Source organism: Pleurodeles waltl, chromosome 8 (genome assembly GCF_031143425.1).
Source record: "Pleurodeles waltl isolate 20211129_DDA chromosome 8, aPleWal1.hap1.20221129, whole genome shotgun sequence".
In the NCBI taxonomy this organism is placed as follows: Eukaryota; Metazoa; Chordata; class Amphibia; order Caudata; family Salamandridae; genus Pleurodeles; species Pleurodeles waltl.
In genome coordinates, this window is record NC_090447.1 from 1,358,002,921 (window position 1) to 1,358,017,142 (window position 14,222).

The window sequence follows — 14,222 nt, forward strand, 5'->3', positions numbered from 1 at the left end:
ATCCCTCAGGCCCTCTACACTTGTCCCATTAATTAAGAGCTGCTGCCTGTATTTTTGCATGTTAGGGGGCCTGGCAGCCAGTGTGGCTAAATCCACCCCACCCTCAGAGACTAATGTAGCTTCAGTGTGACACCTGATTTGCTCTGGGCACACTGTTGATCCCACTTGGAGACTGGCCATTCCAGTTTTAGCTGGATGGGAGTTAGAAGTGGTATCTTTCTTGGGACAGGCCTGGTCTCCAGTTTGGTGTCCAGACTGACTACAGCTACGACACCAGGCCTTTTTGGGATCAAAGTTTTTACCCTTGTACCCAGAATTGTTTTGTGAAGAGGCTCTGGGCCCACCCTCCTGTGCAGGTTTTTGGGGGCCTGTAGAAGACTCTTTACTATTTTTGTTTTTGGCTGTCTCACAACCTTTCCCCTGGGGAGGTTTTGTGACCCCTTTCTTTTGGTCACCCCCTGTGGAAGTTTTTGACACCCTAGTCTTGACCCAATGGTCCACCTTCTTTCCCAATTCTTGGGGAGAAATTGGTCCTAGGTCTACCAGATGCTGATGCAGTTTATCATTGAAACAATTACTTAACAGGTGTTCTTTCACAAATAAATTGTACAGCCCATCATAATTACTTACACCACTGCCTTGAATCCAACCATCTAGTGTTTTTACTGAGTAGTCTACAAAGTCAACCCAGGTCTGGCTCGAGGATTTTTGAGCCCCCCTGAATCTAATCCTATACTCCTCAGTGGAGAATCCAAAGCCCTCAATCAGGGTACCCTTCATGAGGTCATAAGATTCTGCATCTTTTCCAGAGAGTGTGAGGAGTCTATCCCTACACTTTCCTGTGAACATTTCCCAAAGGAGAGCACCCCAGTGAGATTTGTTCACTTTTCTGGTTACACAAGCCCTCTCAAAAGCTGTGAACCATTTGGTGATGTCATCACCATCTTCATATTTTGTTACAATCCCTTTGGGGATTTTCAACATGTCAGGAGAATCTCTGACCCTATTTATGTTGCTGCCACCATTGATGGGTCCTAGGCCCATCTCTTGTCTTTCCCTTTCTATGGCCAGGATCTGTCTTTCCAAAGCCAATCTTTTGGCCATCCTGGCTAACTGGATGTCCTCTTCACTGGAGTTATCCTCAGTGATTTCAGAGAAGTTGGTCCCTCCTGTGAGGGAACCAGCATCTCTGACGAGTATTTGTGGAGTCAGGGCTTGAGAGGCCCTGTCCTCCCTAGATAGGACTGGTAGGGGGGAATCTTCCTCCAAGTCACTATCCTCATCCTCTGTGTTGCCATCCACAGAGGGGTTGGCTCTTTCATACTCTGCCAACAGCTCCTGGAGCTGTTGTTTGGTAGGTCTAGAGCCCATTGTTATTTTCTTTATTTTACAGAGTGACCTTAGCTCTCTCATCTGTAGATTGAGGTAAGGTGTGGTGTCGAGTTCCACCACATTCACATCTGTGCTAGACATTATGCTTCTAAAAGTTGGAATACTTTTTAAGAAACTAAAACTGGTTCTAGAATCTAATTCAAACTTTTACCAAACTTTTAAACTCTAAAAGAAATGCTAACAGGGACTAACACAAGGCCCTAGCAGGACTTTAAAGAATTTAGAAAAATTTCAAATTGCAAAAATCAATTTCTAATGACAATTTTTGGAATTTGTCGTGTGATCAGGTATTGGCTGAGTAGTCCAGCAAATGCAAAGTCTTGTACCCCACCGCTGATCCACCAATGTAGGAAGTTGGCTCTGTATGTGCTATTTCAAAGTAAGGAATAGCATGCACAGAGTCCAAGGGTTCCCCTTAGAGGTAAGATAGTGGCAAAAAGAGATAATACTAATGCTCTATTTTGTGGTAGTGTGGTCGAGCAGTAGGCTTATCCAAGGAGTAGTGTTAAGCATTTGTTGTACATACACATAGGCAATAAATGAGGAACACACACTCAGAGACAAATCCAGCCAATAGGTTTTGTTATAGAAAAATATATTTTCTTAGTTTATTTTAAGAACCACAGGTTCAAATTTTACATGTAATATCTCATTTGAAAGGTATTGCAGGTAAGTACTCTAGGAACTTTGAATCATTACTTTAGCATGTATACTTTTTACATAAAACACAATAAGCTGTTTTAAAAGTGGACACTGCAATTTTCACAGTTCCTGGGGGAGGTAAGTTATTGTTAATTTTCACAGGTAAGTAAGTCACTTACAGGTTTTAGTTTTTGGTCCAAGGTAGCCCACCGTTGGGGGTTCAGAGCAACCCCAAAGTTATCACACCAGCAGCTCAGGGCCGGTCAGGTGCAAAGGTCAAAGAGGTGCCCAAAACACATAGGCTATAATGGAGAGAAGGGGGTGCCCCGGTTCCAGTCTGCCAGCAGGTAAGTACCCGCGTCTTCGGAGGGCAGACCAGGGGGGTTTTGTAGGGCACCGGGGGGGACACAAGTCCACACAAAAAGTACACCCTCAGCGGCGCGGGGGCGGCCGGGTGCAGTGTGCAAACAAGCGTCGGGTTTCCTTTAGTTTTCAATGGGAGACCAAGGGGTCTCTTCAGCGATGCAGGCAGGCAAGGGGGGGGTGGGCTCCTCGGGGTAGCCACCACCTGGGCAAGGGAGAGGGCCTCCTGGGGGTCACTCCTGCACAGAAGTTCAGTTTCTTTAGGGGCTGGGGGCTGCGGGTGCAGGGTCTTTTCCAGCCGTCGGGAAATGGAGTTCAGACAGTCGCGGTCAGGGGGAGCCTGGGGATTCCCTCTGCAGGCGTCGCTGTGGGGGCTCAGGGGGGACAACTTTGGTTACTCACAGTCGTAGAGTCGCCGGAGGGTCCTCCCTGAGTTGGTTGTTCTCCACCAGTCGAGTCGGGGTCGCCGGGTGCAGTGTTGCAAGTCTCACGCTTCTTGCGGGGAGTTGCAGGGGTCTTTAAATCTGCTCCTTGTAACAAAGTTGCAGTTCTCTTGGAGCAGTGCCGCTGTCCTCGGGAGTTTCTAGTCTTTCTTGAAGCAGGGCAGTCCTCAGAGGATTCAGAGGTCGCTGGTCCCTTGGAAAGCGTCGCTGGAGCAGGTTTCTTTTGGAAGGCAGGAGACAGGCCGGTAAGTCTGGGGCCAAAGCAGTTGGTGTCTTCTGTTCTTCCTCTGCAGGGGTTTTTCAGCTCAGCAGTCTTCTTCTTCAGGTAAGTTGCAGGAATCTAGATTCTTAGGTTCAGGGAAGCCCTTAAATACTAAATTTAAGGGCGTGTTTAGGTCTGGGGGGTTAGTAGCCAATGGCTACTAGCCCTGAGGGTGAGTACACCCTCTTTGTGCCTCCTCCCAAGGGGAGGGGGTCACATCCCTAATCCTATTGGGGGAATCCTCCATCTGCAAGATGGAGGATTTCTAAAAGTTGGAGTCACTTCAGCTCAGGACACCTTAGGGGCTGTCCTGACTGGCCAGTGACTCCTCCTTGTTGTTTTCTCTGTTTCCTCCGGCCTTGCCGCCAAAAGTGGGGGCCGTGGCCGGAGGGGGGCGGGCAACTCCACTAGCTGGAGTATCCTGCGGTGCTGTGACAAAGGGGTGAGCCTTTGAGGCTCACCGCCAGGTATTACAGCTCCTGCCTGGGGGAGGTGTTGGCATCTCCACCCAGTGCAGGCTTTGTTACTGGCCTCAGAGTGACAAAGGCACTCTCCCCATGGGGCCAGCAACATGTCTCTAGTGTGGCAGGCTGCTGGAACCAGTCAGCCTACACAGATAGTCGGTTAAGGTTTCAGGGGGCACCTCTAAGGTGCCCTCTGGGGTGTAGTTTACAATAAAATGTACACTGGCATCAGTGTGCATTTATTGTGCTGAGAAGTTTGATACCAAACTTCCCAGTTTTCAGTGTAGCCATTATGGTGCTGTGGAGTTCGTGTAAAACAGACTCCCAGACCATATACTCTTATGGCTACCCTGCACTTACAATGTCTAAGGTTTTGCTTAGACACTGTAGGGGCACAGTGCTCATGCACTGGTGCCCTCACCTATGGTATAGTGCACCCTGCCTTAGGGCTGTAAGGCCTGCTAGAGGGGTGTCTTACCTATACTGCATAGGCAGTGAGAGGCTGGCATGGCACCCTGAGGGGGGGGCCATGTCGACTTACTCATTTTGTTCTCACTAGCACACACAAGCTGGTAAGCAGTGTGTCTGTGCTGAGTGAGGGGTCTCTAGGGTGGCATAAGACATGCTGCAGCCCTTAGAGACCTTCCCTGGCATCAGGGCCCTTGGTACGAGAGGTACCAGTTACAAGGGACTTATCTGGATGCCAGGGTGTGCCAATTGTGGAATCAAAAGTACAGGTTAGGGAAAGAACACTGGTGCTGGGGCCTGGTTAGCAGGCCTCAGCACACTTTCAATTCAAAACATAGCATCAGCAAAGGCAAAAGGTCAGGGGGTAACCATGCCAAGGAGGCATTTCCTTACAACACCTGCCTGACAAAATGGTGAAGGGGGAAGTGTGGTGGAAGGGTAAGGCATTCTACAATTTGGAGATCCCACTGGTCTTAAGATTTGGCCTACCGGGCCAGTAGAAAGGACACCCAGCAGTCCACAGGTCTCAATCCATTCAACAAAGATCAAACAGAGCTGCTTCCAGGATCACTCTAATGCCGAGTACCCCTTCTTACTAAATATCTTGAAGTTGTCGAAAGGCAAGTCCGTAAGAGTGGATTTTACGTCTCAAGGTCTGAGCCAGACATGACACCAAAGGGCCACTAAATCCTGCCAGAGAGTCCCCAGACTGAGTAAATCTGAGGGCATTCCAACTGGTCAATCTGCACCAGCTAAGAAATATGCCCTTACAGGTGTTCTGGCAAACTGGATGCCACCATATGCACCATGGCCCAAGAAAGCATGACCTAAGAGGCAGGCTGCATTTAAGAATCTCAGAGTCAGACTGCCTGCTGGTAACACTTGCTTCCCCACAGCCTCCGCTTCATTGATTCCCCATCCACTGGAACTGCAGAAAAGACTGTGGGGGAGAACATAGAGGAACAAGAGGCTTGAATCTTTAGGCTTTGTGCTGAAGGGTGATTAGACAGGAAGGTAGGGTCTCAGGGAGCCGGTCTCTATTTGCTGGATAGTGTTCTATTCATAGTCACAGCAGTCCGTCTCTTCCAAACATAAGAGACTGGCTCAAAAATTGCATTATTGAATAGCAAAGGGGTCTTCTCTCTGGGCAGATGACTGACATACCTCAGAAGGAATGTGGGACCTAGTTAGTCTCAACTGAAGGAAGATTAAGCTCCAGTAGCTTTACTGCCTTACTGATCCCTGCATGGTAGGAAACCATCTCAGGGGGTGGTGGCCCTGACGGGCTCAACATCTCCATTTCTGGGTAGGTATCTATTCCACTGGCATTACCCAAATTGCGATAAACATCTGTGTTCCCTGGCAAAAATTGTAGTGGTTCATTGTAAAGAAATGGCTCCCTGTTGCAGTTACCCCCCACTTTTTGCCTGATACTGATGCTGACTTGAATGAGAAGTGTGCTGGGACCCTGCTAACCAGGCCCCAGCACCAGTGTTCTTTCACCTAAAATGTACAGTTGTTTCCACAACTGGCACAACCCTGGCACCCAGGTAAGTCCCTTGTAACTGGTACCCCTGGTACCAAGGGCCCTGATGCCAGGGAAGGTCTCTAAGGGCTGCAGCATGTCTTATGCCACCCTAGGGACCCCTCACTCAGCACAGACACACTGCTTGCCAGCTTGTGTGTGCTGGTGAGGACAAAACGAGTAAATCGACATGGCACTCCCCTCAGGGTGCCATGCCAACCTCACACTGCCTGTGGCATAGGTAAGTCACCCCTCTAGCAGGCCTTACAGCCCTAAGGCAGGGTGCACTATACCACAGGTGAGGGCATAGGTGCATGAGCACTATGCCCCTACAGTGTCTAAGCAAAACCTTAGACATTGTAAGTGCAGGGTAGCCATAAGAATATATGGGCTGGGAGTCTGTAAAAAACGAACTCCACAGCTCCATAATGGCTACACTGAATACTGGGAAGTTTAGTATCAAACTTCTCAGAATAATAAACCCACACTGATGCCAGTGTTGGATTTATTAAAAAATGCACACAGAGGGCATCTTAGAGATACCCCCTGTATTTTACCCAATTGTTCAGTGCAGGACTGACTGGTCTGTGCCAGCCTGCTGCTGAGAGACGAGTGTCTGACCTCATGCGGTGAGAGCCTTTGTGCTCTCTGAGGACAGAAACAAAGCCTGCTCTGGGTGGAGGTGCTTCACACCTCCCCCCTGCAGGAACTGTAACACCTAGCAGTGAGCTTCAAAGGCTCAAGCTTCGTGTTACAATGCCCCAGGGCACTCCAGCAAGTGGAGATGCCCGCCCCCTGGACACAGCCCCACTTTTGGCGGCAAGTCCAGGAGAGATAGTGAGAAAAACAAGGAGGAGTCACTGGCCAGTCAGGACAGCCCCTAAGGTGTCCTGAGCTGAGGTGACTCTGACTTTTAGAAATCCTCCATCTTGTAGAAGGAGGATTCCCCCAATAGGGATAGGAATGTGACCCCCCTCCCCTTGGGAGGAGGCACAAAGAGGGTGTACCCACCCTCAGGGCTAGTAGCCATTGGCTACTAACCCCCCAGACCTAAACACGCCCTTAAATTTAGTATTTAAGGGCTCACCTGAACCTAAGAATTTAGATTCCTGCAACTTACCGAAGAAGAAGACTGCTGAGCTGAAAACCCCTGCAGAAGAAGAAAGAAGACACCAACTGCTTTGGCCCCAGTCCTACCGGCCTGTCTCCTGCCTTCTAAAGAACCCTGCTCCAGCGACGCTTTCTCCAGGACCAGCGACCTCTGAATCCTCAGAGGACTGCCCTGCTTCCAAGAGACCAAGAAACTCCCGAGGACAGCGGCACTGCTCCAAAAGAACTGCAACTTTGTTTCAAGGAGCAGATTTAAAGACCCCTGCAACTCCCCGCAAGAAGCGTGAGACTTGCAACACTGCACCCGGCGACCCCGACGCGACTGGTGGAGAACCAACACCTCAGGGAGGACCCTCCGGCGACTCAGAGTCCGTGAGTAACCAAAATTGTCCCCCCTGAGCCCCCACAGCGACGCCTGCAGAGGGAATCCCGAGGCTCCCCCTGACCGCGACTGCCTGAACTCCATTTCCCGACAGCTGGAAAAGACCCTGCTCCCGCAGCCCCCAGCACCTAAAGGAACGGAACTCCTGTGCAGGAGTGACCCCCAGGAAGCCCTCTCCCTTGCCCAGGTGGTGGCTACCCCGAGGAGCCCCCCCTTGCCTGCCTGCAACGCTGAAGAGATCCCTTGATCTCTCATTGATTTCCATTGAAAACCCGAAGCTTGTTTCTACACTGCACCCGGCCGCCCCAGTGCCGCTGAGGGTGTACTTTTTGTGTGGACTTGTGTCCCCCCCGGTGCCCTACAAAACCCCCCTGGTCTGCCCTCCGAAGATGCGGGTACTTACCTGCTGGCAGACCGGAACCGGGGCACCCCCTTCTCTCCATTGAAGCCTATGCGTTTTGGGCACCTCTTTGACCTCTGCACCTGACCGGCCCTGAGCTGCTGGTGTGGTAACTTTGGGGTTGCTCTGAACCCCCAGTGGTGGGCTACCTTGGACCAAAAACTAAAACCTGTAAGTGACTTACTTACCTGTGAAAATTAACAATAACTTACCTCCCCCAGGAACTGTGAAAATTGCAGTGTCCACTTTTAAAACAGCTTATTGTGTTTTATGTAAAAAGTATACATGCTAAAGTAATGATTCAAAGTTCCTAAAGTACTTACCTGCAATACCTTTCAAATGAGATATTACATGTAGAATTTGAACCTGTGGTTCTTAAAATAAACTAAGAAAATATATTTTTCTATAACAAAACCTATTGGCTGGATTTGTCTCTGAGTGTGTGTTCCTCATTTATTGCCTGTGTGTATGTACAACAAATGCTTAACACTACTCCTTTGATAAGCCTACTGCTCGACCACACTACCACAAAATAGAGCATTAGTATTATCTCTTTTTGCCACTATCTTACCTCTAAGGGGAACCCTTGGACTCTGTGCATGCTATTCCTTACTTTGAAATAGCACATTCAGAGCCAACTTCCTACATTCATCTTCTTTGTCTGTCCTTTTAATATGCAAAGAATTAAAATTGCTGCCAAGAAGGGCATGTATGGTCTTTGTACAACCTGGCCTTTGAGCGTAGTACTCCCTATGTTGCTGCTCCTCATAAAGGAGGGGCATATTTCTAGCATCAGGAGTGAACTGCTCAGATCAATTTGCTTCAGCACTGAAGAAACAGCAAGGCGTTGCTGGATGTTAAAGTGAGGTGAACACCAGCGCTATAGGTGGCTTTGAAGTCAGAGGCAGCACCAAAGGGAGTGTCGAAGGTAAGAAGGGCTGGATGGTCCCGATGTAAGCGTCATCAGTAGAGGTCCATACAGCATCCCAACAGCTCTCATGGGGCCTGAAGGTGAACCTGGGTACCATTGCTTATTTCAACTCCTCAAACCTGGCATTCAAAATGAATGTCGGATCTGTCCTTGGGGTGGGGAACCTCAAGGTAGGGGAAATCCTGAGATTTCTGCAGAAAAGGCAACAGCACCGAGCCAGAATGGACTGCCACTACTGGTGCCAGATCAGAACGAGGGGATATATCCACTAGTGCTCTCATAAGGACTCCATTGGGAGTCGGAGATCGTTGAGGGGGTCTTAAATTTTTTCCATTTGTTTCCTTCATTTCTGTGTAAGCCTCCTTTCTCTCAAAATCAAGGCTGGGGTCCCAGGTAACATTGAATGTGGCCAGGATTGTAGTTTCAACCAGCGAAGAGCTTAGTCTCTACCTCCTTCATGGCCTTATGATGCATAGTTTGGCAAGACTTGCCAGGACCTGGAGTCATGCTCATGCATTGACACCAAAGGCAGATGTCATGAGGGTCAATTATCAATAATTAGCACTCATGGTCTCTTCAAGGTTTGAGTCCTGATGGAACAGGGAGAAACATTTCTGAACAGTAGGTCTGAGATGAGAGATGTTTAAAGGACTCCTGACAGGATTATCAAAGAATGAGCCCAGGATCACCTTAGAAGGCCAGAAGAAAAAAGGACAGATGTCTGCATGACTGGATGGGTGCTTTTTTGTGTGTGGCTCGGGTGACATCACAATAATGTTGATTCTGATGTTGATTTGGAGCCAGCGCCCCTACCACCATGGAAGAGGTACAGAAGAGTTTACAGATCAAGTCTGGCAGCTAGAATATTCAAAAGGTAAGGAACACATCAGAAAAAAAATTATGCAATGTTATATCAAGGTAATCCAGATTACTGGGTGCCGCTTAATTTCTAGCTAATGTCTCTCAGAAAAAGAAAAAAATGGGCGCTTGTTGCACGTGCTGTGCTACAAACATTCGGGACATGGGCTCTTGCTTGTCATCTGTACACAAGGGAGCACCTCACGTTCATCTTTTAGGCAGATGACCGTCTGGTAGAAATGGTATGACCCCCTGGTCCCAGATTCCCGCAGCGGTAGGGAACTCGCCAGAGTCATGCCCACGACCCCATGCATGATGTTTTAGAGCACGTAATGAAAGTGAGCATTAAAAAAAAAAAAGTGTTAGCAGTACCTGGCAACCGCACTACATTGTGAGTAATCCGAGCTTCAGAGAGATACGAAGGTCTCCTATCCGTAAATTCAGACTTGCATGAGCAATTCAAAAATACAGAACTAATGTGAAGCCAATGCCTTCAAGAAAGCAAATCTTATATAAAGTTAGGGACAGCTAAAATGTTTCAAAAGGCTATAGCAAAAACATACAAAAGACTGTTGGTGACGGGAGGGGCAATGATTAGCATGAAGCTATGACCAGAAAGACCAGGTTGTTAACGCTCAACATGGTGGGATTCATTCCAGAGAAAACTGGGAAAGGCCATAACAACTCTGCTGCCTCACCTAATCTGCAGACTGAAATGATGTTGGCACTTGATATTTTTATTCATCACCTAACGCTGACAAAAGTCAATTTGCTTCACATAACGTACATCACAAAATGGCTGCCGCCTGGAGCAAGTAAAGAAGAAATGTGGGGTGCCTTACATCTTTAAAGATAAATAACACTAGTTTAAATTATCAACAGATGAAATTCCTGATCCAATTGTTCCAGCTCAAGTCTACAGAGTATACATCAACAAACAGAGTGATTATCCACACCCTGCTCCCCACCACAACCCTAACCAGACCGGACAAAACAAACACAAAAATAGTAAATTAAGGGTTTTTCTAACCTGTGGCCTCACCTGCCGAAACAGCTCTTGGTGCTTCAGTCGGAGCCTCTGTTTCTCCATTTGCAGCTCCTGTAATCTCATCTGTTGTTGCTGACTGGTACCTCCTCCTATTAGATTACTCTGTGGGCTCTGAGATATTAACGGTGGTGGGGGCTTTACTGGAGCACTTTGGCTCAGCCTTTGACTCATTGCTGAAAAGAAAACAAAACGTAATTTTAAAATGAAAGGCATCGAAAAGAATCATAAACAAGCCTCCAAAGACAGAACAACATTCAAAACAAAAAAATCAAGGGTGATCAGCAAAGATCCAGTTGCAAGACAATTGATATTAATCATCTTTTATTAGAACTCAAAATCATTAGTTTTGATGAGCATGTGCACTTTGGATAGCTCAGAAAAGCTGTGTCGCCCACCGATTAAGGGTTTTCTGGCTTGACAATCATGCAAACTCACTGGAGGTGTTCCTTGTCGTTTCGTTCAATGTTAGTTTTGATCAACTGTATTTTCAATATCAAAGAACACCAAATGCGTTACCCTTATTAGTGTCCCTCAATCAAGCGAGTGACTGACTGTAGGGCAGAGGGACTAAGTTCACATGCTTAGTCCCGGTACACTTGTGGGGAGAGCGTCTACTATGTCTCCCCAACAGGCACACTATGCTCCCGAGGAACAGGAGAGAACAGCAAAGTACTGAATTGGGCAAATCCTCAGGTAAGCTTCGGAACACCAACTTGACCTCAGTGATGCATAAACCCTGGAACATTCAGCCATACCTTATCTTTTGGGCACCGAGAGGGCACCAGCCCAGGTCTGCGGTCACCAATACGCCTAAAAAGGGTGTAAAATCTGGGAAGCATGAGGAGTCACTCACTGCTTTGACCTAGCAAGAAAGTTTGTCAGCATGCTGAAGAGCTGGACTGCACCTCCCTGGAAGAACTGACAACCCCATAGAACTCTTAGACAAGGTCCAGCTGAAAGGAAGCCAGCGTATGTAAATCTCGGTGGAATGGGCCACGGGGTTGCTACTGCCAGGCTGGAAGCCACCATCCACATAAGTGAATCATTTGGGTCATACAGCCTTGGGAAAACCTATTGGCAACACAAAGTTAGGCCAGCATCAACCACAAGCCACACCGTTCCGCGCAAAAGTGTGCCTGTATCTAATCAGGCCTTGAAGTACTAAAAGGCATTCATCCTTCAACTTGCATAGTTTTTAATGACCGGAGATATCACCCAAATTGAGCAACTGTTCGAATTATGTTCCTAATTCTGTAAATCCAGGCCTATCTGAATGAGTGTGCAGCTGTAATCGAGCTATAAAATACAAGGGCCAGGGTTGGGCTAAAGGCTTGTCGGTCCTGCCCACAACCTAAAAAAAAATCCAAACACAACCCTTAACTTATGAAAAGGAAAAAAAGAAAAAAAATCACCAAAAGACTTGTAACTTACCAAATCAGGTGAGCCTTATAAAAAGATTAATTAAAAACAGGATTACCTTAAGGGTTCTGAGAATCTGTTTTGGACTGCAACCAGACCGCATTTCAAAACACTAGTAGACCGCAAAACAGTACATCCCACCAGACCTTTATTTGCTGTTACACCTCCAACTAAACTGCTTCATCAAGAATTTCGACATGTTTCCTCTGCTCCTACCTAACAGATATTCTTGATTTTACCAACTTTTAACATATTCTTTCCGATTGTACCCCAGAACAGAAAAAGTATGTCCACAGATGTAACGGTAAAGTTCAGAGCACCGTTTCTGATCAACTGAACAGCACTGTAGTACATGTACGTTATATTGTGAATAACATCAATTAAAGAGCTATTTGATTACCAAGTGTTTATTCTTCATTGTGCTAGCCACCTTGCACAAATGGACTGAAGTACACCAAGTTTCTTGATTGCTTTTTTTGCACCATAGTCACTTGTATGAAGTGCATACATAATGCAACTGACATACCGGTATTGGGTAAACAGGTCACGCTGAGCTTCTAATGACATAAGCCTCGGTAATGCCACAGGTATGACCTCTGGGTATGACTGAAACATGTGTCAACTGTCATTCCCTGCTCTCAAGAACTTTTAATGAAACTCTTTTTGAAGTCCACAATCAACCACTTAAAAGTAATTTCATAACTAATTCTGATTGGAAATGTATACTTCATGGACATTTTTTCAACTAACTATCAAAGTCGTCCATTTCGGTTCCTGAACTGGTAGTCACCCTCGATCGAGTGGAGACCTTGTGTGCTAGGTTCTACCAGGCACAGAGCATCACCACAAGAGGCACAGGGAACACTAGAATTTTTTGGTGGGTGATTTATTTTAGAGTCAGACGGTTTACAGTTAAGAACCCTTATTCTGGCTTTGTCCTTTCACTCCAGCCTTAATAACAATGTGGTACACACCATGTAAGTGGGTATTTCAATAGCCTAAAATTACCTGAAGGCAACAGAGTACTGCACAGGTCGAATTAACACAATTATGAGCCACAGCTGTTTACATATTGAAAGGAACGGTAGAGAGCAAGGACTTTCCTGAGCGTTGCACCGCAGTGTTCTTTGAAGAGGCGAGTCCTCAATTATTTCACAGACAGGAGGGTGATCCATGATATGTAGATGGAGAAGGCCAGAGTCCCACTTTTTTCTATCTTCTATTTCTTAAATTCTAGTCTGAAGCTGCCCTAGCTGTCGATCTGCAGTGGTTGGTCCAGGACCAAATGTTTTCCTTAGCCTTAATATTGGTATCCTTTGTACATGTTTAAGAACGAAATGAGCAAGTTTAACTGGTGCGAAAGCCTCAGGCCCTCAGCAGTTATGAAGATCCCCAAAAAGACCCAAATCAAGGCTCAATGGATAACATGGGACCAATATTACTGGAAACCTAATAATCTGCACCAGAGTACTAGAACATGTGAACACATCTGAACTGCAGAAGGTGCTGGAAGTGACTCGATTTTTGTGTGCATTGTTAAAATAACTAGTTACCTGGTAAACAAAATGCTTTTCCTTCTTCCAAATTAAAGCTATGTCTGAACACAAGAGTGTAGTAATTCACTGTGTCAGACTACCACTTCTCTCTGTAAACAGTCTGTTTCGTGTATTACCCCGAGCAGGTCACATGGAGTAGTTTGATCATCTATGGTGCTGAGACAACAGTGGTAAACAGCATTAACCACACAGGATACTTCTCATTAGCCACAGACTGCCCCAAAAAAAGGCCTCAAATTAGAAAGCTAACAATTGGATCACTAAATTCCAGATTTCTGAAGACTTGAGTTATTACTTGATAAAGCCAGATTCAACCGCAAAGTCCAGTTAAAATGGCAGATGGACGGACTCTGCACAAACAAATCCATGAGGGCATCAAAACTGAAGATAATTTACCATACCAATGGGCTGATCCCAACTAAGCTAACAATGATCTGTTACTTACAAGCAGCACTTTGACCCACCAGTCTAGTGGGAACAGAAGCTCTAAGCCAAGAAACAGTATTAGCTCAGGGTCCTTTATTCCCAGTGCTCAGCAGACAGTGCAGGATCCCAGGAAGTCCCTGTCCCATTTCTGCTGTTTCAAGATATTACTTCTTCTCTTGCTCCAGTAAGCCCTAATCTTAGTAGGCCCAACGCTACGGACCTTGAGTTTATAAGGCTGGGGATGACTATTACTGAGGCTAAAGCCAGATATGAAGATGGAGGATGAGGACAGGAAATTTGAGCTTCAAGAGCTCAAGCTGACTCTAAAGAAGCAATGTCAATCACAGAGGAAATTTGGAGGGCAGACAAAAAGATCATCCCCGAGGAGAAGCTTTTTAGCATAATTAACCTTATGGAACTAGAGTTAGAGGCTATTATTTTAGTTCCTACCCCTCCTGCATCACCCATTGCATTAAATAGCCAGCCTCCATAACATTTCAATGCAATCAAGGAGTGTATATTTCATACCATAT

The 14,222-nt window shown here is 46.7% G+C and overlaps 1 protein-coding gene across 4 annotated transcripts in view; it reads right to left on the reverse strand.

The window, feature by feature from the left end:
- YAP1 (Yes1 associated transcriptional regulator) overlaps positions 1 to 14,222 on the reverse strand; it is a 223,449-nt gene that overhangs the window by 77,021 nt on the left and 132,206 nt on the right. For 2 of the 4 annotated variants that reach the window (XM_069202373.1, XM_069202375.1), the window contains one exon: positions 10,283 to 10,461. In XM_069202373.1, the coding sequence (XP_069058474.1) occupies positions 10,283 to 10,461 (179 nt within the window). Of the gene's footprint in view, positions 1 to 10,270; positions 10,462 to 14,222 lie in introns of all 4 variants that reach the window. The other 2 variants (XM_069202372.1, XM_069202374.1) reach the window with 1 other exon arrangement.